The 27774-nt window shown below is 39.4% G+C and overlaps 1 protein-coding gene across 2 annotated transcripts in view; it reads right to left on the reverse strand.

The window, feature by feature from the left end:
- The window catches only part of UBAP1 (ubiquitin associated protein 1), a 62438-nt gene that overhangs the window by 25450 nt on the left and 9214 nt on the right, over nucleotides 1–27774 (reverse strand). For both annotated transcript variants that reach the window (XM_035016461.1, XM_035016459.1), the window contains exon 2: nucleotides 6214–6254. In XM_035016461.1, coding sequence (XP_034872352.1) covers nucleotides 6214–6216 — 3 coding nt within the window. In that variant the 5' untranslated portion in view covers nucleotides 6217–6254. The remainder of the gene's footprint in view (nucleotides 1–6213; nucleotides 6255–27774) is intronic.

Here is a 27774-nt window from a genome sequence, read left to right on the forward strand (position 1 = left end):
GAAGGAAGGAAGGAAGGAAGGAAGGAAGGAAGGAAGGAAGGAAGGAAGGAAGGAAGGAAGGAAGGAAAGAAAGAAAGAAAGAAAGAAGTTGACAGATGGATCGATAAATAGACACACATGTAGACAGACACACATGTAGACAGACACACATAAAATTATACAGATATCTGCAACAGGATGTGAAGTCACAAGAAAATGTTACTCACATCCTAACAACAAAAGCCAGATAACCTACAAAATCAGCTTTTTAATACACAATGTCTGGCATTCAATCAAAAATAAGACACACAAGCAAGAAAATGTGATCCATCATTAAGAGAGGAACCAGTCATCAGACCCAAACTGAGGGATAGCAAAGATACTGAAATTATCAGAAAGGTTTAAAATAACTATAATAAATATATTAAAGGATCTAGTGGAAAAGATGAACATGTGTGAGCAGATTAGGAATTTCAACAAGAGACAGAAAAAGAAAGACAAAGCAACAATGCTAGAAATGAAAAATGCAGTATCAGAGAAGATACTGCAAAAATCTTTGATAGTTCATAACCAGGCTATCCTGATAGTCAGAAAATACTTAGCAGAGGAAAGAACCAGAGAACCTGAGGGCAGGTCAAAAGAAATTAACCGTATTGAAACACAAAGGTAAAAAAAAAAAAAAAAAAAATGAAACAGAGCCTTAAGAGATATTTAGGACAATATCAAACAGCCTAATACGTGTATGATTAGAGTCTTAAAAGGATAAGAGAGAAACAATGGGGCAGATGAAATGTGAAAAGAAATAATGGCTGCAAATTTTCCCAGAGTGATAAAAGATATCAACCCACAGATCCAAGAAGTTTAGCTAACTTCAAGCAGGATAAATACACAGAAAATCACACCAAGCCACATCATAGTAACAATGCTGAAAACAAAGGTAAAGTCTTGACAGACGGTGCGGGGAGGAGAGCAATGATTAAACGATGGCCAACTTCTTCACATTACACTGTAAAGCCGTAACAGATCAACTTTAAAAACAATTTAAAATAAAACATCTTTATCTATCACTCAGCAGAAAAAGTATTTCAATATCCTAGGAGAAATTAAACCAAGGGCAAAATGAACCTCCCTCAGAAGTTAGCTAGCTCAATGGTCATAAATAGGACAGCCTGGCCTTTCAAAGGAAAGAGTTTAGGTTTATTAAGTTTTATCTGTTTGTACAGACTTATTTTTTCCTAAATTAGAATCTCAAGGCATCTTCTCAGATATTAAAAGAGGAATTTGCTTGTTGAAACTTTTTTTTTTCAATTTTATTTATTTGAGATACAGCGAGAGAGTGAGCACAAGTGCTGGGGGAGGGAAAGAGGGAGAAGAAGAAGCAGACTCCCCACTCAGCAGGGCTCCATCCCAGGACCCCAAGATCATGACCTGAGCCAAAAAAACACTTGGGGGCACCTGGGTGGCTCAGTCGGTTAAGCATCCGCCTTTGGCTCAGGTCATGATCTTGGGGTCCTGGGATTAAGCCCCACATTGGGCTCTCTGCTCAGCAGGTAGTCTGCTTCTTCCTCTCCCTCTGCCCCTCCCCCTGGCTCATTCTCTCTCTCTCAAATAAATAAAATCTTAAAAAAAAAACCACTTCTGGGGCACCTGGGTAGCTCAGTCAGTTAGGTGACCGACTCTTGATTTCAGCTCAGGTCATGATCTCAAGGTCATGAGATCAAGCCCTGCACTGGGTGTGGAGCCTGCTTAAGATTCTCTCTCGGGGCACCTGGGTGGCTCAGTTGGTTGAGCATCTGCCTTCAGCTCGGGTCATGATCCCAGGGTCCTGGGATTGAGCCCCACATCAGGCTCCCTGCTCCACAGGGAGCCGGCTTCTCCCTCTCCCTCTGCCTGCCACTCTCCCTTCTTATATGCGCTGTCAAATATATAAAATCTTAAAAAAAAAAATTCTCTCCCTCTCCCTCTACCCCTCCCCCACTGCTTGAACGCTCACTCGCATACACACTCTCTAAAAAAATAAATAAAAAGTAAGAAATCTCTTCTGGAAAATAACTTTTTTCTTAAAGTGGAAAATAAGTTAAAAACTAAAGAGAATTAACATTTTAAAACACCAGACTCGGGCGCCTGGGTAGCTCAGTTGGTTAAGTGACTGCCTTCAGCTCAGGTTATGATCCTGGAGTCCCAGGATCGAGTCCCGTATTGGGCTCCCTGCTCAGCGGGGGGTCTGCTTCTCCCTCTGACTCTCTTCCCTCCTGTGCTCTCTCTCATTCTCTCTCTCAAATAAATAAAATCTTAAAAAATAAAAAATAAAAAATAAATAAAATAAATAAAACACCAGACTCCAAGAAAGGCCTGATTTAAACTGAGCCAAGGGTTTGCAATTTATATAATATAAAAGAACAATATTTTTAAAGGTCTTTCAGAATTAACTGCTTATTCTCTTATTTTGTTATTTAGGGCTATGAAGTTATTAATGACAGTGGAAGAAGTTCAACCTTAGTTGAAAAAAAATGAACTTGAGGGAAGCACTTGGATGGCTTAGTTGGTTAAGCAGTCTGTCTTCAGCTCAGGTCATGATCCCAAGGTCCTGAGATCAAGTCCTGCACTGGGCTCCTTGCTCAGCGGGGAGTCCGCTTCTCCCTTAGCCTAACACTCTTCCCTGCTTGTGCGCACACAATCCCTCTCTCTCTGATAAATTAAAAAAAAAAAAAAAAAAAGAACTTTAAGGTAAAATCAAATACTAGTCATAGCACAGGATCTAGTCAGCCCAAATATTTAAAAAGAAAAAAAAAAAAATTTAATATCCAGTCACAAAAGCAGATGTTACCTCCTTGTCCACACTCCAAATGCCCTGGAAGAATTATATACACACACACCCACTAACCCCAATGGACCAGTCAGATAATACCTACCTTAGGGAGAATCAATCCACAGGCCTATAAACTAGGCTGTACCAATCAGATACCCCCTTGCCCGACAGATAGAAAAACTTTGAGCTATATGATGCTAGCCACTTAGACTGAAAGATCAAATAGCAAGCTGCATCATATTGGGGGGGGGCATTTTTCACCCTATGCACTCTACACAAGTAGGTCAAGAAAGCAAGTCTATAAACAGAAGAATAAAAATGGAGCACACCCGCAGAGAAAAGCAGTAAGGAAAGGCTATGTAGCTTCCTGAGAGATGGGGGGAGTACGAGCCTTAGTTTCCTGGCTTTCTAATTTCAGCCCTGAAAGACCAGGCTAAACTTGATTTCCTGCACTCAGATGCTGACAAGATTGCTATTCTCCCCACACCTTTTTTTTGCCTATTTCCTTTAATTTCTATTCCTTAAGCTACATAATACCTAAAAATAAGATTCTTTAAAAACTCCAAAGCTATAGAAATTCAAGTAGCAGCTCACCAGTTTAAAGCAGAAGCTGAAAAGAGAAAGAGAAAAAAATATTTTCTCAGGGCACCTGGGTGGCACAGTTGGTTAAGCATCTGACTCTTGATCTCACCTCAGGTCTTGATCTCAGGGTTGTGAATTCAAACCCCACGTTGGGCTCCACGATGGGCGTGGAGGTAGAATGCTTCACTCAAACAACAAAATTTTGGTGAGGAATGTAAGGAGATGGAGGAATTTCTAAAAAAGTTATTGATCAGGTGGGGCGCCTGGGTGGCTCAGTCGTTAAGCATCTGCCTTCGGCTCAGGTCGTGATCCCGGGGTCCTGGGATCGAGCCCCACATCGGGCTCCCTGCTCTGCGGGGAGCCTGCTTCTCCCTCTCCCACTCCCCCTGCTTGTGTTCCCTCTCTCGCTGGGTCTCTCTCTGTCAAATAAATAAAATCTTTAAAAAAAAAAAAAATTTTTTTTAATAAAAAATAAAATAAAAAAGTTATTGATCAGGTAACTTCAAAATTAGAATCTTCTCTCTGAACTGTTTAGCTGGAACACATAACCTGGGGTCCATCTTATTTTCACTCCAGTCAAAAAGGACTTCCCAAAGAGTCGAGATATATAGCTTATCTTTTGAAATAAGATTATAAGCTTAAATTTTTCTTTTTTGCTATTTTCTCTCCTCTGTCCTTTGCTCTGTCCTCTTTTTCCTTAAAAAAGTGATCCAGGGCGCCTGGGTGGCTCAGTTGGTTGAGCGACTGCCTTCGGCTCAGGTCATGATCCTGGAGTCCCTGGATCGAGTCCTGCATCGGGGTCCCTGCTTGGCGAGGAGCCTGCTTCTCCCTCTAACCCTCCCCCCTCTCATGTACTCTCTCTCTCTTTCTCTCATTCTCGCTCTCTCAAAAAAATAAATCTTTAAAAAAAAAAAAAGTGATCCAGAGGCAACTTCGGATCTATCTCTCTACTTTCATTTGAATACTTTGAAAGTATTGTCTAATAGTCCTTAGACAACAGGAAATAGCTTACCTGGTAGATCTGATGCCTGACCTGCTATAAAGAATGCAAATTCCAGAGTGTGACTGACTTAACTCCAAAAGGACCTAACAAAACACATACAACTGATGTATGTAAGCATATGCACAATGGTAATTCAAAATATTAAACTGTTATATAAAATATATAAGCAAGTTAGAACCCCAGTGACTGCTGCTGCAGACTGATTCAGGTGACTGATACAATCAAGCAACTAGAAGAGCATACCAACATATGTTGTCATGCGGTCTGGCAAATCATTCTTACAATGACATGATTTTAAAAATGGAAGATTAGCTTTAAAAACCTTCATTTTTTTAAAGGGGCAGGGAAGGGAGGAGAGAGACGATCTTAAAGCAGGCTCCATGCCCATTACGGAGCCCAAAGCATAGCTGATCTCACAACCCTGAGATCATGACCTAAGAAGAAATCAAGAGTCAGATGCTTAACTGACTGAGCTGCTAGGCGCCCCCAAAAACCCTTTTATTTTTTTTTAAGATATTATTTATTTATTTAACAGAGAGAGAGAGAGAGAGAGAGAGAGTGCACACAAGCAGGCGGAGTAGTAAGCAGAGGGAGAGGGAGAGGGAGAAGCAGGCTCCCCGCTGAGCAAGGAGCCTGATGTGGGGCTCAATCTCATGACCCTGGGATCATGACCTGAGCCGAAGGCAGTCACCCAACCAACTGAGCCACCCAGGTGCCCCTCAAAAACCCTTTAAAAAAAAAAAAAAAAAAGATTTTATTTATTTGACAGAGAGAGACACAGCGAGAAAGGGAACACAAGCAGGGGGAGTGGGAGAGGGAGAAGCAGGCTTCCCACGGAGCACGGAGCCCAATGCGGGGCTCAATCCCAGGACCCCGGGATCATAACCTGACCCGAAGGCAGATGCTCAATGACTGAGCCACCCAGGCGCCCCTCAAAAACCCTTTTAAAATAACTGTTGTTTGGCTATTTCTGGTATTTAATTCTTATCTTCTACTGTATGAAATGAGAATCTAACTTCTTAGGCACCTCCTTTTCTCCCAAATGCAGATAATAAAGTTTATTAATGTATTCAGTTTAGAAAGGTGTATCTTAGAAAAAGATGATAAACTATTCGTTTCAAATGCAAAATTGTAATTACTACTACTAACATTTCTGTAATTACTGATCACAGTTTATTTGTAGTAATTACTTCCTATCACCGTGGGGCAGGGAGGGAGGACAACAAGGATGGACATTAAAGCAAAACATTATTAAGTATTAACTAAAGGTTTAGAGTTTTTCACACCTGAGATGACCAAGAGCTATGACCAGAGAGTAAGAAAGGGAATGTAACTACTTCAAAATACTGCTGAAGAACAATAAAAATAGGTAGGCTCCCTATTCACCTCTGGTAGTTTCAAGTACAATAACCAAAGAGACTCTAAAACTTAACTATCTACTTCAATACTTCAGTATTGGGGCGCCTGGGTGGCTCAGTTGGTTAAGCGACTGCCTTCAGCTCAGGTCATGATCCTGGAGTCCTGGGATCGAGTCCCGCATCGGGCTCCCTGCTCGGCAGGGAGTCTGCTTCTCCCTCTGACCCTCCTCCCTCTCATGCTCTCTGTCTCTCATTGTCTCTCTCGCAAATAAATAAAATCTTAAAAAAAAAAAAAAAAAAAAAACTTCAGTATTAAATTACCTGAAATCCATTGGAATGTATATGCTACACTGTTGTACAACTTTTTCTCAAGCTGTTCATTTAAATAAACAAAAAGGTGCACTTACTTAGACAACGTTAAGTGATTTCAAATCTTCTGATCAAATCATAACTTAAACCATGATATCTAACAGTCCACTTACCATGAAAATCTGCACCCAACTTCTTAGAAGCCATTTAGAACCTGAAAAACAAAGAAATATTTTTAAGTACATGATGCTCTGAGGGGATATAAACAAATCATTATGAGAAAATTGAGACTACAGGGGCGCCTGGGTGGCTCAGTTGGTTAAGCGACTGCCTTCGGCTCAGGTCATGATCCTGGAGTCCCGGGATCGAGTCCGGCATCGGGGTCCCTGCTTGGCGAGGAGTCTGCTTCTCCCTCTGACCCTCCTCCCTCTCATGCTCTCTGTCTCTCATTCTCTCTCTCTCAAATAAATAAATAAAATCTTTAAAAAAAAAAAAAAAGAAAAGAAAATTGAGACTACAAAAAAGAAACCAGAATACAGTCCTCAAACTTCTCAGTCCCAAAATCTTAAAAAAGAAAGGAGAAAGGAGGACATATTAGTTATCTAGAGAAAAGTTAAACATTTCTAAAATCTGCATGTTCTAAAAATGTACATGTGGAGCCGCCTGGGTGGCTCACTGGGTTGAGCGTCTGCCTTCAGCTCAGGTCATGATCCGAGTCCTGGGACTGAGTCCTATATTGGGCTCCTTGCTCAGCGGGGAGCCTACTTCTCCCTCTGTCTGCCACTCCCCCTGCTTGCTCAGTCTCTCTCTCCCTCTCTGACAAATAAATCAATCTTTTTTAAAAATATAAAAAATAGGGCGCCTGGGTGGCTCAGTTGGTTAAGTGACTGCCTTCAGCTCAGGTCATGATCCTGGAGTCCCTGGATCCAGTCCCGCTTCGGGCTCCCTGCTCCGCGGGGAGCCTGCTTCTCCCTCTGACCCTCCCGCCTCTCATATGCTCTCTCTCTCTCTTTCTCAAATAAATAAAATCTTTAAAAAATAAAATAAAAATATATAAAATATATAAAAATTAAAAAACTAAAATGTGTATATATATATATATAAATATGAGAAGAACATACTAGCCATTTACCAATTTATATGTGAACTATCAAAAGGAAAAAAGTACAAAACACCTTCTTGACACAAACTATAAATCTGTCAATAACAGATTAAGAAAAATCTCTCTTTATTCAGTTATACAAATACAGAACCTTTTGCTGGCAACTAACTCTAATAGTAAGTTAAGTGGGGAATGAATGACATATAATCTGTACTGCTTAATTAGTATAAAAATCTTTTAAGTAAAGGAAGGGGCAGGCGCCTGGGTGGCTCAGTCGGTTGAGTATCTGCCTTCAGCTAAGGTCATGATCCCAGGGTCCTGGAATGGAGCCCAGCGTCAGGTTCCCTGCTCTGCGGGGAGTCTGCTTCTCCCTCTGCCTCCCCACTTGTGCTCATGCTCTCACTCTCTCTCTCTCAAATAAACAAAATCTTAAAAAAAAAATTTTTTTAAGTGAAGAAAAAAAACATAAAACCACACATCTTTGCATTTTCAGCCCCTATAAAAGTTAAGTCTGAAGTCCTGTCTTAAACCAAAAACTGAGCTCTTCAACCTAAAAGTCAGTCTATTGCCCTTGATATGGTGTTTATACCTCTAACTTAAAAATGTAAGCAAGGAAAAAAAATGTAAGCAGGAAAAAAATTAAGGTTAGCTATATGAATTTATGGTCTGTTGTCTATTAGCCTGCATTACAATACACTGGAAGGCATCATACTGAATACAATCTATTTTCCACCAAACGTTAAAAAAAAAAAAAAGGAAAAGTATATTGCACCTATCTTGTGAAAATTATTCAGTAGAATTAAAATCTGCACAGGCTTTTTCTTAAATTAACAAGCTGATTTTTTTTTTAGTTTTATTTATTTATGTAATCTCTACACTCATGGGGCTTGAACTCACGACCCTGAGATAGAGTCTCATACTCTTCTGACTGAACCAGCCAGGCACCCCTATACACTTTTATTTTATTTATTTTTTTATTTTTTAAAGATTTTATTTATTTATTTGACAGAGAGAGACACAGCGAGAGAGGGAACACAAGCAAGAGGAGTGGGAGAGGGAGAAGCAGGCTTCCTGCTGAGCAGGGAGCCCGATGCGGGGCTCGATCCCAGGACCCTGGGATCATGACCTGAGCTGAAGGCAGACGCTTAACGACTGAGCCACCCAGGTGCCCCTAACCCTATACACTTTAAATGGATGAACTGACAGGGGCACCTGGGTGGCTCAGTTGGTTGAGCATCTGACTCTTGATATCGGATCAGGTCATGATCTCAGGGTCCTGAAATTGAGCCCTGCACTGAGCCCCGCATCGGGCTCCACACTAAGCACAGAGTCTGCCTGTCCTCCTCCCTCTGCTCCTCCCCCTCTGTCACTCTCTCTAAAATAAATAAATAAATAAAATCTTTAAATAAATGGATGAATTGTACATGGTGTATAATACAACACCACCACAACATGGACAAATTTCAAATTCATCATGGTAAGTGAAAGAAGCCAGGCTCTAAAGGTTACATATTATATGATTCTATTTAAACTACAGTAATAAAAAACAGGGGCACCTGGGTGGCTCAGTCATTAAGCGTCTGCCTTCAGCTCAGGTCAGGATCCCAGGGTCCTGGGATCGAGCCCCGCATTGGGCTCCCGGCTCAGCAGGAAGCCTGCTTCTCCCTCTCCCACTCCCCCTGCTTGTGTTCCTGCTCTCTGCTGTCTCTCTCTGTCAAATAAATAAAATCTTAAAAAAAAAAAGAAAATACGCAAAACTATAGGAATAGAAAAGTAATGTTAGCTACCATGTACTATAAAGGATAGAAAGTATTATGTAAGGGGCACATGACTTGCTCAGTCCACAGAGCAAGCGACTCTTGATCTCAGGGTTGTAGATCTGAGCCCCACGGTGGGTGTAGAGATTTAAAAACAAAATCTTTTAAAAAATGAAATTTTTTTTTAAAAGTGGCTGCCTCTAGGTGGTAGAACTGGGAATAATTCATAACATTCCTCTACAGTTTCTGAACATCCTATGGCAAACAGCTATTTATTTTACAATTTCTTTAAAGCTTTACTTTACAAGTTTCAGTTTTCCAGCATGATGTGGGGACTAAATATTGTGGTTGATATTCTAATTAATTCTAATGGAGAGTTAAAATTATAAAGTATATGGATTATCAATTTTCAAAGAAACAACAAACCATGCTGAAAATGATTAAAACTTTTTATATGTGCAGAAGATATTTCATTGGCGCACACACTACAGGGTCATCAAAATGTACATAAACCACAATACAGTGAGACTCCTAAAACGAAGAAACAAGATTCTTGGCAGTCTCAACCTTCACACATAGGCATAGAATAGAAATGTACTTAAGTCTCTGCTGAGAAAAAAAGCAGTATTTAAGCACACAGCAAAGACAGCTGCAACAAGTGCAGAAAATGAGCATTTTCATCTATGTGTCCCTGATATTGTGGGATATCAGCTGTTTGAAAAAGCGGCTGTTTTTGAGAGGTAAATGGTTTGGGAGAAGCTCCTTGAGCCTCTAATTTAAAAAATAATTTTGGGGTGCCTGGGTGGCTCAGTTGGTTAAGCGACTGCCTTCGGCTCAGGTCATGATCCTGGAGTCCCTGGATCGAGTTCCGCATCGGGCTCCCTGCTCGGCAGGGAGTCTGCTTCTCCCTCTGACCCTCCTCCCTCTCATGCTCTCTGTCTCTCATTCTCTCTGTCTCAAATAAATAAATAAAATCTTTAAAAAAAAAAAAATAATAATTTTGCAAACAATCCCCAGAAGCAGCTAACATCACAAATATTTTAAGAAGTTTCACCAACTTTAAATGGATTCTTTTTTTTTTTTTTAAACAGGCTCTATGCCCAACATGGGGCTTGAACTCATGATCCTGAAATCAAGAGTCCCAAGCTCTACTGACTGAGCCAGCCAGGTGTCCCTAAATGGATTCTTAATGGCTTTTTTTTAAAGGTTCAACCAAAAGACAACCCACAGAATGGGAGAAGAATGGGAGAAAAATATATTTGCAAATGATGTATGTGATAAGGGGACTGTTATCTAGAATACATAAATAACTCCACAACTCAATAATAAAAGACAAATAACCCAACTAGAAATGGGCAAAAGAATATGAATAATCAATTCTCCAAAGAAGACATACAGATAACCAAGAAGCACATGATGATGAGATGATGTTCAATTCATTAGTCAGGCAAATGCAAATAAAAGACTCCCCTCTCTATCCCCCATGCTAGAGTATGCATATTATCTGCAACGAAGCAAAATTTCTATTAAAAAAAAGTGAGAATTAAAATATAGTACCCCTATTACTAAATAAAAGGATATAAATTCTTTAAAAATATGCCTCAATAGAGCTGATAAAATATACATTTTCTTGGGGGCTTCTTTAAATATTAAAATAGTTCACTGAATGCAGAGGGAGATAGAGAATCTCAAGCAGACTCCCCACTGAGTGTGGAGCCCAACATGGGACATCTCAGGACCCTGAGATCATGATCTGACCCAAAACCAAGAGTCAGATACTCAACTGACTGAGCCACCCAGGCGTCCCAAGTACAAGTTTTAAAATGTTTTTATAAGTTGAACTGAATTACTTAACATGTAAAAAATGTACACAAAACAAGACTGAAAAAAATACATTTGCCCCCAACATAAAACTGTAAGTGCTCACAGGAGAAAAAAAAAATCCTAAGTTATCATAAATCTCCACTAAAATATATATAAACGCATATATTAAAGGAAAAGTATCAAGCAGAAATAAGAACAGAACACATTTTTTTTTTGCACACATTCTTTACTCATAAGCTTTTACACTAATAAAATGTAGACTTCCCTGAAGCACCAAAGAACTTAACAGCAATGTTCTATTTTGCCAGTTCAGTGCCACTTCAATTCAAATGCTACAGGAAGAAAAGCCAGTAACTTAAAATTTAAATCACTAATTAAAGACGTTCAAGAACAAAAAGAGATGGGGAAAGAGGTAACAAGAACAGAACTGCAGGGAGAGGAGAAGCCAGAGTGCAAGAAACAGAAGACATGAGATAAGGAATGGAAAAAGGCAAAGTGAGAAGAGTAGGGGTAACCAATCAAGAGAATGTAAACAACATCCTGCCAAGGCGCAGGCCCTTTCACAAGGGGAAGAGAAAGCCCAACACAATTGTATTGATGATCTCATTTTCTTTCTTCCCTTTCTTATATCATTAAATTCCTATTATATGAAATTACATTCTTACAAAGTTTCCTAATACATAGCAATTTAGTATCTCAGTAAGCTATCATTGTCACACATTACACTGCAACAAGAGCTGCAATCAGGAATTTCCCCAGATACAAATTAATCCAGGAAATTCTCTTACAGAAAAAGATGGCTCTGGGAATCATCAAATTTCAATTCTAAAAACAAAGTTAACACACATACAACCAGCATTCATACCAACATATATATGACAAAAATGACAAATGTAATGGCTATTAGTATGTCAATACAACGCTATACTAAATTCATCAGAAGGGCGCCTGGGTGGCTCAGTTGGTTAAGCGACTGCCTTCGGCTCAGGTCATGATCCTGGAGTCCTGGGATCGAGTCCCGCATCGGGCTCCCTGCTCGGCAGGGAGTCTGCTTCTCCCTCTGACCCTCCTCCCTCTCATGCTGTCTGTCTCTCATTCTCTCTCTCGCAAATAAATAAAATCTTAAAAATAAATAAATAAATAAATTCATCAGAAAAAGCTTTATTTTCTCACAGATCTCAGAGACATTTTGGAGTCTTAGTTCTTTCAACAGTAAAATAAAAGGGTAGTAGGCTGAATAAACAGCCAACCCTAAACATACCATGAATCTGTAACACTAGAATAAAGAAAAGCAAAAATATTTATGTTCCCAAATTAAATATTCAGTACCAGAATAATATCATCATTTACTATACACAGTAATTTTTTTGGTTAAGATTTTATTTATTCATTTGAGATAGACACAGAGAGTACAAGCAGGAGGAGGGGCAGAAGGAGAGGGTGAGGGACAAGCACACTCTCCCAGTGAGCACAGAGCCCAATGCTGGGCTCGATCCCAGGACCCTGAGATCATGACCTGAGCTGAAGTCAGACACGTAATGGTAACTTCTGAAAGATGTCCTTTAGGGACAAAATAAAAAGCTGGCAACCATGTTAATCGCATCCCTCTTTTTAAATTTTAGTGGCCCATGAAACCAAAAGTCTGGAAACCATTTCCTATATCACATATAAAATAATAACCTCAAACGAATTATTTAAAAAAATTTATATAGATAGATATCTTAGCATACTGCCTGAGACACAGCAAGAGCCACAAAGATTGGTAAACATATAACTTGGAGAGGCGCCTGGGTGGCTCAGTAGTTTGGGCATCTGCCTTCGGCTCAGGTCATGATCTCAGGATCCTGGGATCAAGCCTTGCATCTGGCTTACTCCTCAGGGGAAGCGGGAGTCTGCCTCTTCCTCTCCATCTACCCCTCCCGCACCTCGTGCTCTCTCTCACTCTCTCAAATGAATAAAATCTTAAAAATATATATATAAAATATATATATACAAAACATATATATGTACATAACTTAGAAAAAAGTAAACCATTTGCCAAGTACTCTACCAGCAAGCTATACACAAAATGTAGATTTTTATTTGAATGTTTAGACTCTTATTTTGAGTGAAGAATATGGCTGTAAACACAGAACTGAGTTTGAGACCTTACTTTCAGTTTCAAGTCTGAGAATTAGCCAGAGATATTTTCAGGATCTATCACCGTCCACAACCTCTGTGTTTACAAAACTAAGCCCCTTATTATTGGCTGCTACACATCAGCATATTTGGCTAAAGATGGAAGGCCAAAAACACAGGTCAACAGTACACAGATTCATACTGAAGAGCATTTCAATAACCCCAGTAAGCTTTTCTTTATGCATTAATTTCTCCTTTCAATTCAGCTGGAATACTGCTTATTCAGTCGGATTTGTCCTGAACACCACTGTTTCAGAGAGTGCAAAAATGGAAAATCTAAATTTGAGTCACTAACCTGCAGAAACAAGATCTAATGGGCCCTGCGATTCTGGAAAAGAGGGGAATAGGTCTGTGTAAATATGGAAACAAACAGGAGTAAGACATAGTCTTATAATGGTGGTGTATTTGGATGATGGGTTTACAATGTGGGGCTTTTGGTTTTTTCTTTTGGGCTATTTGCTTTCCAGGTTTTCTATATGAGCACATATCTACTGATTGACACACTCTGTAATTAGGAAAAAAAAAAAAAAAATCTAGGGAGCAACAAAGGGAAAGAATACCCCAGATACCTGTAAGGGGACTAAACAGAAACACCACAGTATAATGAAAGATTGTGACCTCAGAGAGAGAAAATATAATAAAAAAGAATAAATCAGTAGTTTCTTTTTAAGACTTTATTCATTTATTTGAGAGAGAGAGAGCACAAGCAGGGGGAGTGGCAAGCAGAGGGAGAGGGAGAAGCAGGCTCCCCACGGAGCAGGGAGCCCAATGTGGGGCTCAATCCCAGGACCCTGGGATCATGACCTGAGCTGAAGGCAGATGCTTAACAACTGAGCCACCCAAGCGCCCCTCAATCAGTAGTTTCTAAGACCAGTAAGAATACCACACAAATGGTCCTAAGTTACAGACTTCATGGAAGTATAACAGCTGTTTTACTTTATTGATGATAAAGGATGTAATCCATGATGAAAAGCTGACATTATGAACTGCCCCAAGTAACACTGCATCACCACCACTCATGAAACAAAAACTATACGAAACAGAAGAACTAAGTAGAAATACATAATTAACAAGATAGACCTAATTTATATCATATCAAAAGCACCCTGAAAGCAAAATATACCATAAGTACCCACAGAACACTTTACAAAAACCTAAGTAAATACTAGGCCACAAAGAAAATTCCAGTAAATATTCAAAATCAGATATAGCACAGCCAATTATAGTCAAAAGGCAAAAAAAAAAATTAGAAATTTATTACATCAGAAAACAAAAAGGTCCTACTACCTGATTTTCTAAACTGTCTCTTGATCAAAGAGGGAACCAAAAATAAAACTGCAGAAAATGACAACGAAAATATTGCATTTGAGAATCTACAATATTCAGCTAAAGCAATAATCAGGAAAATTCACAGCAAACAAAAGTACTAAGAAAAAAATTCACAGCATAGGGACCATCTAAGGAAAGCACAAGATGGAAACAGTAAGGACATAAGCAGAAAATAACCAATTAAAATCAGAAAAATGATTAATAAATAAACCCTAGAGCTGGTTCTTTGGAAAAAACATAAACCATCCAACGAACTTAATTTTAAAAAGAGAGAAATAAGTGTACAAAATAGAGGAAATTAAAATAATCCAAATACTGCTTTGTTTATCTCTTTGCAAATACATGTGAGAACCTGGATAAAATGGATGATCTTCTAGAAAAGTATTTATCAAAACTAACTCCACAAGTGGTAGAAATCTTAACCAGACCAATAACTACAAAGGAAACAGAAAAAGTCATCAAAGAGCTCTTGCAACCCAAAAGAAACCTAAATGCAGTGAGATTTTAATGATTCCAAAACACAGGAAAAGGAAAGTTTCTAATTTTCTTTTTTTTTTTAAAAGCAAGCATAATATTGATGCCAAAGAGAAAATTACAGAAAAATCGCATGTATGCCTAGAGATTAAAAAAATCCTCAAAATAAAAAGCACAAACCAAATTTAATAATACATTATAGGAATACATCACATCCAAGTGTAAAAATTTAGTCCATGAATTTAGGATAGTTCAATACTAGGCATCTGTTGATACATTTCACCATTTGTTAACAGATCTAAGAAAGGTCATATAGTCATCTCCTTAACATGAGGTTAAAAGCAACAACGAAAACCATCTCTCTCAATACCAAAGTCAGAGAATGCTGACTGATGGGGAAATAGAAGATTCCCACTAAGCACAGGAACAAGATAATGATGTCTATTATTATCATAATTTGTTAACATTGTTATTTAACATTACATGAAAAGTTAAAAGGTATAAAAAGTTGGAAAATAGACTGTTTCCCAGGGAAAACCCAAAACCGAAAAAATTATTACAAATATAAGAGAATACAATAAAGTGTTTCTGGGTACAAATTAATATAGGCACACTTCATCTTACTGTACTTTGCTTTATTGCACTTCACACTGTTTTTCACATATTGAAATTTCAAGACTTCAGTGGAGAAAGTAAGTGCAGATGTGGTGGAAAAAGCAAGGGAAACAGAACTGGAGCCTGAAGATGTGTCTGAATTGCTATAATCTCAGGATAAAACTTTAATGGATGCAGAAGTTGCTCCTTATGGGTGAAAAAGTATTTTCTTGAGATGGAATCTACTCCTGGTGGAGATGCCATGAAGACTGCTGAAATGGTGACAAAGGATTTCAAACATCACATAAACTTAGCTGATAAAGCAGTGGCAGGGTTTGAGAGGAATGATTCAATTCTGAAAGCTCTGTGGGTAAAATGTAATCAAACAGCATCATCTCATGCTAAGGAGTAATTGTTCATGGAAGAAAAAGTCAACTGATGCAGTAAACTTCATTGCTGTCTTATTTTAAGAACTTGCCACAGCCGCCCCGACCTTTAGCAACCACCACCCTAAGTCAGGAGCCATCAAGACTGAGGCAAGACGCTCCACAAACAATAAGATTGCAAGTTGCTGAAAGCTCAGATGATGGGTAGTATTTTTTAGCGATGAAGTACTCTTTAATTAAGGCATGTACATTGTTTTTTTAGACACAATGCTATTGCACACTTAATAAACTACAGTATACTGTAAACATAACTTTTATTTACTTTTTTAAAGATTTTATTTATTTATTTATTTGTGAGAGAGAGTGCATGAGAGGGCGTAGGGTCAGAAAGAGAAGGAGACTCCCCGCTGAGCAGGGAGCCCGATGCGGGACTCGATTCTGGGACTCCAGGATCATGACCTGAGCCGAAGGCAGTCGCTTAACCAACTGAGCCACCCAGAGCCCCTCAACATAACTTTTATATGCACCGAGAAACTAAAAGATTCATTTGACTTGCTTCACTGTGATGTTCAGTTTATTGTGGTGGCCTGGAACCAAAGCATCTCCAACGGTATATTCTGAAATAAACAGCCTTCGTGTATACAATAAATAGATAAGAAATATAATGGAAACATACAATGTGCCACAAAAGGTAAGAAGTAGGAATAAACTTAAGATACAAAGAAAGAAACTAAAGCTCTACTGAAAGAGGACTTACATAATTGGAAAAATATATGATAAATCTTGGATAGGACATGCAACGTCATTAAGATCAATTCTCCCTAAGTTTCTCTATAAATGTGGCATGATAAAAGTGAAAACTACAGCCTTCTGTTAACTAGAAAAGCTGATTCTAAAGTTCATCCGAAAATAACAATATATGCAACAGCAGCCAAGAAAATTCTGAGGAAAATAATGGAAACTAGCCTGTCAGATATTAAAATATTTACTGTAAGATGTAACACTTACAGCGCTGCCATACTGGCACACAGACCAGTGGAACAGAACAGAAATCCCTAAAAATACCCAATATATGGAAATGTAGAATACAGTAAAGCTGCCATTTAAAATTTGTTAAGTGTTGGGATGCCTGGGTGGCTCAGTCGGTTAAGCGTCTGCCTTCGGCTCAGGTCATGATCCCAGGGTCCTGGGATCAAGTCCCACATCAAGCTCCTTGCTCAGCAGGGAGCCTGCTTCTTCCTCCGCCTGCCACTCTCCCTGCTTGTGTGCACGCTCTGACAAATAAATAAGATCTTTAAAAAAAAAATAAAATTTGTGAAGTGATGGAACAACAGGGTAGCCACCTAGAAAAAAGCTGGATGCTCCCGTCACACTCCATCCTAAAATAAATTCCAGATCGACCAAAGGTATAGTAACATTATGTAACTGCCCAAATATATAATCCCTATTTTCATTCTACATGGAAAGCAAAAATAAGACTTAAAATCCAACAAAATGCTTACCCTATGAAAAAACAGAATATGATGGTTATTTTTATTTATTTTTTTTAGTAATCTATGCCCAACATGGGGCTCAAATTCACAACCCTGACATCAGGGTCTCATGATCTTCCGACTGAGCCATCCAAGTGCCCCGGAAAATGAAGGCTATTTTTTTTTTAAGATTTTATTGATTTATTTGACAGAGAAAGACACAGTGAGAGAAGGAACACAAGCAGGGAGAGTGAGAGGGGGAGAAGCAGGCTTCCCGTAGAGCAGGGAGCCCGATGCGGGGCTCGATCCCAGGACCCTGGGATCATGACCTGAGCCAAAGGCAGACACTTAGCAACTGAGCCACCCAAGTGCCAGAAAATGAAGGCTATTTTAAGGCAAGTTGCTATAGGGGCACCTGGGTGGCTCAGTCAGTTCAGCGTCAACTCTTGGTTTTGGCTCAGATCATATCTCAGGGTCCTGGAATTGAGCCCTGTGTCAGACTCTGTGCTAGGTATGGAGTCTATTTGAGGATTCTCTCTCTCCCTCTCCCTCTGCCCCTCCCCGGCCTGTACACACTCTCTTGCACTCTCTCATATAAATAAATCAATCTTAAAAAAACAAAAAAAGGCAAGCTGCTGTAATATACCAGTTTTCTCACCAATTTAATTACTCTTGCAAATTAAGTTTTACCAAAGTTATTAATCATACGGTATACTTAAGGCAATAAGAAGAGCAACTAGTGACTCAATACAAAGCTCATTTCACATAGTTAATACAAATTGGTTATAGTGGAATATTAACTTGCTAAAATTTAAAAAGCAACATGTAGTACATAAAAAGATAATACAGTATTGTCAAGGTAAATTACTATCCCAATCTGATTTCATGAGAACTGCAGTTAAGAACTCTAGCTAATTCAGAGCACCGGGGTGGCTTAGTCGGTTAAGCATCTGCCTTCAGCTCAGCTCATGCATGATCTCAGGGTCCTGGCATCCAGCCAAGCATCGGGCTCCCCGCTCAGTGGGGAGCCCACTTCTCCCTCTTCTTCTGTCCTTCCCCCCACACTCATGCTCTTGCTCTTTCAAATAAATAAAATCTTAAAAAAAAAAAAACACCTCTAGCTAATTCCAAATTGGGTCAGGAGATCCAGACAAGGATTTTCCTCAATGTTGGGTTCCTCTTGATCCTACCAGCACCTAGCACCGTGTCTAATGTTTAGCAGGGGAGGCCTTTTCGTATCCGCTTGTCGTCTCCCCTTAAACGTTCTGAAAATATAACTCTATAACTAATATTCCTAAATAATATGTATTTTGGAAATACAACTAGACAAAACAATGCACTTATAATGAAAAAGTTAAGCAATGAGTTTTGTAGTTACCAGTAGTCTGAAATGATAAGGCCTATGAGACTAACATAATGAACGAACAGGAAAGTAATGGCTAGTTACAAGTTAGAATAAGGAGTCATAACATAAAGCATTAATTAGAATTTTTTTTTTAAATAAGACTTTCTTTAAAGATTTTTTTTTTTTTTTTTTGACAGAGAGAGACAGCGACAGCAGGAACACAAGCAGGGGGAGTGACAGAGGGAGAAGCAGGCTTCCCGCCGAGCAGGGAGCCCAATGTGGGGCTCGATCCCAGGGCCCTGGGATCATGACCTGAGCCGAAGGCAGACACTTAACGACTGAGCCACCCAGGCGCCCCTAATTAGAAATTTTTAAGCAGTATCTTAACCAATCCTTCTTTTTTATCCCTATCCCCTCTAAGCCAATTAAAATTCTCAAATGAACTTAAAAAAATTTTTTTAATGGGGCACCATTACGATTCAGTAAGTATACACAGTCCACACCCACTTTTTTAAGAAGAGAATGCTTATTATTTAACACTAATAACCCTATTTCCCTCTACAAGTAGCCAGTATGATATAAATGGTTAACTTGTATTTTATATAAAGAAGCTAAATATCACACCATGGGCTATGAATCTGACCTGAGAGAAATAATAACAAACATAAATTTTCTGTTCTTCCAGCAGTCTTCAGGGTCAGTGGATTACATCATTCTGACTGTTGGAGTCATGTGAAATCTGAACGGTTTTTCCCATGGAAACAAAAAACTAACAGAGCCTTGTTCACCAAACTTGAGAACTCACCCCAAAGGGAACATTGTGCAGTACACCAGGAAACAAACAATATAAAGATGGCACAACTTCACAGAAGGAGATGCTCCTCCTGATCTATCATCAGAAGGTCAACAGTAACCTAATGGTACGTCACAATGCGTACGTAACTCACCTCGCTCCAACACATACACATTTTATCATCTCAAAGGGAGTACAGTACAATAAGATACTTAGAGACCACATTTACATAATTTATAACAATATATGTTGTTATAATTGCTCCATTTTATTATTATTGTTAATTTCTTACTATGCCTAATTTATAAATTAAAATTGACCACACATGGGGCACCTGGTTGGCTCAGTCGGTAGAGCATGTGACTCTTGATCTCAAGGTTGTGAGTTCAAGCCCTATGTTGGGTGAAGAGATTAAAAATAAACTTTTAGGGGTGCCTGGGTGGCTCAGTCGGTTAAGCATCTACCTTTGGCTCAAGTCATGATCCCAGGGTCCTGGGATCAAGCCCCGAAACAGGCTCCCTGCTCCTCCCTCTCCTCCCTGCTCGTGTGCACCCTCTCTCTCTCAAATAAATAAATAAAATCTTTAAGAAAATAAATAAATAAAATAAAATCTTTATGGCTACCAAGGTGGCTCAGTCAGTTAAGCAGCTGACTCAATTGATTTCGGGTCCAGTCATGATCTCAGGGTCGTGAGCTTGAATCCCACGTCGGGTTATGCGTTGGCCATAGAGCCTGCTTAAGATTCTCTCTCTCCCTACCCCTTTGCTCCTCCCTCCACCCTCACACACACACTCTTTCTCTCTCTCTCTCAAAAATAAATAAATAAATAAATACACAAATAAAATCTTTTTAAAAATAAAACTGATCATATATATACCTATACAAGAAAAAATATAGTACAGGGCGCCTGGGTGGCTCAGATGGTTAAGCATCTGCCTTCGGCTCAGGTCATGATCTCAGGGTCCTGGGATCGAGTCCCCCATCGGGGCTTCCTGCTCCTTGGGAGCCTGCTTCTCCCTCTGCCTCTCTCTCTCTGTCTCTCATGAATAAATAAAATCTTTAAAAAAAAAAAAAAAGAAAAAATATAGTACAGAACTTCCTCAACTTATGATGGAGTGACATCTCAACCTATCGTAAACTGAAAAAAATCTTAAGTCAAAAACGCATTTAATACACCTAACCTACTAAACACCATAGCTTAGCTTAACCTACCGTAAGTGTGCTCAGAACACTTACATTAGCTTACACATGGGCAAAATAATCTAACACAAAGTCTATTTTATAATAAAGTATTGAATAGCTCATGTAACTTTTTGAATACTGTACTGAAAGTAAAAAACAGCTGTATGGGTACAAAATGGCTGTAAGAGTATCAGCTGTTTACCCTCATGATCACATGGCTAACTGAAGAGCTGTAGCTGGCTGCCATTGCCCAGCATCATAAGAGGTATCATACCATGTACAGCTAGCCTGGGAAAAGATCAAAATTCAAAATTCAAAGTATGGTTTCTACTGAATGCATATTGCTTTCACATCATAAAGTCAAAAAATTATAAATCAAACCATCATAAGTTGGGGACCATCTGTATATATACTGTTCACTACTATCCAAGTTTCAGGCATCCACTGAGGATCTCAGAACATATGCTCTGCAGATAAGAGGGTACAATGTACACAAGAGAACCTGGCTTCTCCATTTTACAACTGAAAAACCTTAATATGAGATGATTTATAATAAAAAAACACAAAAAGGACACAGGTCTTTTAATTAATCTTAGTTGCTTTATGAGTATCTACAAATAGGTATCTACCAAAACGGATTATAATTTATCTCTGATCAAAACTTAACATATTCTTCTTACCAATAAAAACAAAATTAATAGTATAAGAACTTAAATAGTACAATAGAGTGAATCTAAGAAGGGGTATTATAAGGATTAAATAAAATAATATACAAGCAATAGTTACCAGGTTTACTAACACCTCCTCACCTTCCTAAATCTTACATATTTTTTTAAGATTTTATTTATTTGGGAGAGAGAGCAAGAGAGAGAGAGCACAAGCAGGGTGAGGGGCAGAGGAAGAAGCAGGCTCTCCACTGAGCAGGGAGCCTGATCGGGACTCAATCCCAGGACGCTGGGATCATGACCTGAGCTGAAGGCAGACGCCTAACCAACTGAGCCACCCAGCTGCCCCCTAAATCTTATATTAGTAAGAGTAGTTCCACATTTCAATGGCTTGTACTTACCATAAGGAACAAAGAAAGGTGGTACCAGAAAACCACCACCTATAGTAAGAAATCCATATATTTTTATACTGACTTATGAGTCCCTGGCAGTCAAATAGAAAACCCTCTATAAAGGTTAAAGATTTAATTTCAGCATACTGGGGCACCTGGGTGGCTCAGTTGGTTGAGCGTCTGCCTTCGGCTCAGGTCATGGTTCTGGAGTTCCAGGATCAAGCCCCAAGTCGGGCTCCCTGCTCAGTGGGAAGCCTGCTTCCCCCTCTCCCACTCCCCCTGCTTGTGTTCCTGCTCTTGCTGTGTCTCTCTCTGTCAAATAAATAAATAAAATCTTAAAAATCTTAAAAAAAAAAAAGATTCTCTCTCTCAGGGGTGCCTGGATGGCTCAGTTGGTTAAGCATCCAACTCTTGATTTCAGCTCGGGTCAGGATCTCAGGGTCATGAGACAGAACCCCCCACAGGGCTCCATGCTGGGTGTGGAGGCTGCTTAAGATTCCCTCTCTCCCTCTCCTCTGCCCTCCCCTCAAAAAAGTAAAGTTCTCTCTCCCTCTCCCTTTGCTCCTACCCTCCACTTCTGCAATGCATGAGGGCTCGCTCTCTAAAAATAAATATTTTTTAAAAAGAAATAAACCAATTTCTTAAAAACCACAAACTGCCAAAGATCACTCAAGAAGAAAGAAATAGCCTCAACAGCCGTATATCTATTAAAGAAACTGAATTTGTAATTTATAACCTCATCATAAAGGAAACTCAGAACCAGACTGCTTTGCTGGTGAAATCTTCCAAACACTCGAGGAAGAAATACTGAATACTTCCAGAATACTGAAGAGGAAGGAATACTTCCCAACTCATTCTATAAGAATTATAGAAACATTACCTTGATACCAAAAGAGACAAAGATATTATGAGAAAATTACAGAATATCCCACATGAACATAAATGCAGAAATTCTCAACAAAATTTTAGCAAATCAAATCCAACAACATATAAAAAGGATCATATATCACGATGAAGTGAGGTTTTTCCCAGAAATGCAAGATAGGTTAAATATATCTTTTTAAAAAACGTAATTCACCATGTTAACAAACTACAAAAGAAAAACTATAGGATTATCTTAACAAACACAAGAAGAGCAAAACTGACAAAATCCAATACCCATTCCAAAAATAACTTTCAGCAAAATAAGAATAGAAGGGAACTTCCTCATTTGATAAAGGCCATCTATTAAAAAAAAAAACCTACAGTTAACATCATACCTACTGTTAAAAGACATTCCCCTTAAGTTCAAGAATAAGGCAAGGATGTCCACTTTCCTCACATTTATTTAGCATTCTATTAGAGGTTCTAGCCAGTGCAATAAAACAAGAAAAATAAGTAAAAGGCATCCAGATTGGAAAAAACACATAAAACCTGTCCTTATTCACACACAACACGGTCTGTGGAAAATCTAGTAGAATTTACGAGAGTACTTATACAAAACTTATACAATAGTATTGGAGGCTGTAAGATCAATACAGAATAATCAATTGCATTTTTATATACTAGCAATGAACAATCAGAAATTAAAATTTTATGGGTGCCTGGGCAGCTCAGTTGGTTAAGCATCGACTCTTGATTTTGGCTCAGGTCGTGATCTCAGGGTTGTGAGATCGAGCCTCACATCAGGCTCTACACTGGGCACAGAGCCTTCTTAAGATTCTCCCTCTCCCTCCGCCTCTCTCCCCACTTGCACCTGCTCTCACTCTCTCTGTAAAAAAAAAAGAAAAATTTTAAATTTAAAAATCACCATTTACAAAAGCACCAAAAATTATGAAACACTTAGGAATATATCTGACAAAAAAATGTACAAGACCTGCACAATGAAAATTACAAAACACTGCTGAGAGAAATGTAAGAACATCTTACTCTGCTGGGGCTCCTACAACAAAATACCACAGCCTAATTGGCTTATCAACACCAGAAATGTATTTCTCACAGTTCAAGAAGGCTGGGAAATCCAAGATCAAGGCACCAACACAATCAGCATCCAGTTAGAGCCTGCTTCCTGGTTCACTGACTGTCCTTTCACTATAACTTAACATATCTGTGAAAGGGGACAAGGGAGTTCTCTGGGGCCTCTTTTATAAGGACATTAATCCCAGTCATAATGGTTCCTCCATCATGACCTAATTTCCTTCGAAAGGCCTGACCTCCAAATCCTATCACACCGGGGATAGATTTCAACATACGAATTTGGGAGAGACACAAACATTCAGTTATAGCAAAGACCTAAGTAAATGGAGAGATAAACCATGTTCATAGGTTATAATACCCAATATTGTTAAGATGTCAATTCTCTCCAAATTAACCTACAGATTCAATCTAATCCCAAACAAAACACTAACAGGATTTTTGTAGATATTCTGACAAGCTATTCCAAAATTCATATACAAATGAAAAGGACATAGACACCCAAAGCAACTTTGAAAAACTTTCTGATTTCAAAATTTATTATACAGCTATAGTATTCAAGAAGTGTGATGTAGGCATAAAGACAAATAGATTAACAGAAGAGAATCCAAAAACAGACCCACATATACACAAAGTATTTTTAAAACACAAAAGCAATAAACAGAGAAAGGGTAATCATTTCAACAAACGGTACTGGAACAAATGGGTATCTACATGCAAAAAAATTTTTTTAAACCCACAAAATCCTCCATCCACACCTCACATCGTATACAGAAAAATTAACTCAAAATGGACCACAGACTTTATAAAATCTAAAACTATAAAACTTCTAGAAGAGAATATCAAGAAAATCTTTCTGACCTTACGTTAGATAGTATTTTCTTAGATATAACAACAAAAGCACAAACCATAAAAGAAAAAATATAGTGGACTTCATCCAAACTTCTCCCAAAAAGACACTTTAAAGAGAATAAATAATAACCAGGGGTCCTAGGTGGCTCAGTCGGTTAAGCGTCTGCCTTCAGCTCAGGTCATGATCCCAAAGTCCTGGGATCGAGTTCCACATTGGGCTCCCTGCTCAGCGGGGAGCCTGCTTCTCCCCCTGCCCCTCCCCCTGCTTATGCTTTCTCTCTCTCTCTCTCTCTCAAATAAAATCTTTAAAAAAAAAGAATAACCAAATGTATGAAATATATTTTAAAATTAACTGTTTATAAGCACAGAGAAAAGAGTGAAAAGAGAACACACAGTAATGCAGGTAAGTTTTAGACTAAGAAAAATCAGAGACTGAGGGGCGCCTGGGTGGCTCAGTCGTTAAGCGCCTGCCTTCGGCTGAGGTCATGATTCCAGCATCCTGGGATCGAGCCCCACGTTGGGCTCCCTGCTCTGTGGGAGGCCTGCTTCTCCTTCTCCCACTCCCACTGCTTGTGTTCCCTCTCTCACTGTGTCTCTCTCTGTCAAATAAATAAATAAGAAAAATCAGAGACTGAGTCACTGTTCTGCTACTTATTAGCTGTGTACCCCTTGAACAAGTTAACATAACTGAACGTCAGGTACCCAACCTGTAAAATAGGGATAATAATAACTATCTCATATGATTATTTTAAAGATTAAACAAGATAATGAATATAAAGTACTTAGAACAATCCCCATACATGGTATGTTTTCAATAAATGTTAGTTATGCAAATTTTTAAAAATATTTTTTTATTCATTCATTTGAGACTCAGAGATACAGAGAGAGAGCATGAGCAGGGGGAAAGGCAGAGGGAGAGGGAGAAGCAGGCTCCCCCCAAGCCAGGAGCCCGATGTGGGGCTCGATCCCAGAACACTGGGATCATGACCTGAGCCAAAGGCAGATGCTTAACCATCTGAGCCACCCAGGCACCCCAATTATGCAAATATTTTATACAAGTATTATAAAGGCAGCCGCTAAACGACTGAGCCACCCAGGTGCCCAAAACTTAACTTTTTAAATCCCTAAATGATTACAAGTTGAAACAAATAAACCTACTGTACATAAAATTGATTACTACACAGAAAAAAATTTTTTTTTTTGAAGATCTTATTTATTTGACAGAGAGAGACACAGCGAGAGAGGGAACACAAGCAGGGGGAGTGGGAGAGGGAGAAGCAGGCTCCCCGCAGAGCAGGGAGCCCAACGCGGGACTCGATCCCAGGACCCTGGGATCATGACCCGAGCTGAAGGCAGTCGCTCAACCAACTGAGCCACCCAGGAGCCCAGAAAATTATTTCAAGTGACTTCAGAACTCAGTATTCTAACTGCAGAGCAGTGTAGTTATGTTCCAAAAACATGAAGAATTATACAGATTTTATTTTTTTTGTTAGCAATAATATCAGTATTACCATTTTAAAACCATTTTATGTGTATACCCAATATAGTAAGTAATTATGTTTATATTGTAAGGAACCTAGACTTTTTATGTAAGAGAGAAAAAAAGGTTCAGTTGGTTAAGCGACTGCCTTCGGCTCAAGTCATGATCCCAGGGTCCTGGGATCGAGCCCCGAATCGGGCTCCCTGCTCAGCCGGAAGCCTGCTTCTCCCTCTCCTACTCCCCCCGCTTGTGTTCCCGCTTTCGCTGTCTCTCTCTCTGTGTCAATTAAATAAATAAATAAAATCTTTAAAAAAAAAAAAAAAGACAAGTATAATATTAAAAAAGTAAAAACCCTAGGTTTTTTTTATTTTTTTTAATGTTTTATTTATTTATTCATGAGTTGTTTTTTTTTTAAAGATTTTATTTATTTGACAGAGAGAGACACGGCGAGAGAGGGAACAGAAGAAGGGGGAGTGGCAGAGGGAGAAGCAGGCTTCTCGCAGAGCAGGGAGCCCGATGCGGGGCTCTATCCCAGGACCCCGGGATCACGACCTGAGCTGAAGGCAGACGCCTTAAGAACTGAGCCACCCAGGCGCCCAACCCTATAGTTCTTAAATCTGAATTATAAAAATCAATATGAACTTGGGGTGCCTGGGTGGCTCAGTCGTTAAGCGTCTGCCTTCGGCTCAGGTCGTGGTCCCAGGGTCCTGGGATCGAGCCCTGCATCGGGCTCCCTGCTCCGCGGGAAGCCTGCTTCTCCCTCTCCCACTCCCCCTGCTTGTGTTCCCTCTCCCACCGTGTCTCTCTCTGTCAAATAAATAAATCTTTAAAAAAAAAAATCAATATGAACTTGTGATTTTTAAAAAAATGTTTGTAGGGGTACCTGGCTGGCTCAGTTGGTAGAGCATGCAACTCCTAATCTCAGGGTCATGAATTCAAACCCCATATTGTACATGAAGCCTACTTAAAAATATAAAAAATAAAAAAAAATTTTTTTTTAAAGATTTTATTTATTTATTTGACAGAGAGAGAGACAGCGAGAGCAGGAACACAAGCAGGGGGGGTGGAAGAGCGAAAAGCAGGCTTCCTGCCGAGCAGGGAGCCCGATGTGGGACTCGATCCCAGGACTCTGGGATCATGACCTGAGCCGAAGGCAGACACTTAACGACTGAGCCACCCAGGCGCCCAAAAATAAAAAATTTTTAAAAGATTTTATTTACTGGGACGCCTGCGTGGCTCAGTCAGTTGAGCGTCTTTCTTTGGCCTAGGTCATGATCCCAGGGTCCTGGGATCGAGTCCTGCCTGGGGCTCCTTGCTCATCGACAGCCTGCTTTTCCCTCTACCTGCTGCCCTCCCTGCTTGTGCATACACACTCTTTCTCTCTCTGACAAATAAAATCTATAAAAAATAAAAAAGATTTTATTTATTTATTTGGCAGAGAGAAAGTGCACACAAGCAGGGGGAGCAACAGGGAGAGGGAAAAGCAGGCTCCCCACTGAGCAGATAGCCTGACGTGGGGCTCGATTCCAGGACCCTAGGATCATGACTAAGCCAAAGGCAGACTCTTAACCAACTGAGCCACCCAGGCACCCCAATAATAAAAATATTTTTTCAAGATCTATTTATTGAGAGAGAGAGATAGAGTGCACGAGTAGGGGTGGGGGAGGAGAGGGGAAGCAGAATCCTGGCTGAGCAGGGAGCTCGATGCAGGGCTCGATCCCATGACCCTGAGATCATGACCTTAGCCAAAGTCAGATTTTCAACCAAATGAGCCACCCAGGCGCCCCAAAAATAAAGTTTTTAAAAAATTTTTAAATAAATAAAAATGTTTGTAGAAGCAAGGACACTATTAACGAGCATCCCTGGCACCCACATTTTGAGCTCTCAATATTAGTTCTACATTAATTCTTGGAGAAATGGTCGTTTTCAGATGTACAGAAGAATTTATAAGATTAA

This window comes from Mirounga leonina, unplaced genomic scaffold, assembly GCF_011800145.1.
Source record: "Mirounga leonina isolate KUSES-001 unplaced genomic scaffold, KU_Mleo_1.0 Mir_170, whole genome shotgun sequence".
NCBI lineage: Eukaryota > Metazoa > Chordata > Mammalia > Carnivora > Phocidae > Mirounga > Mirounga leonina.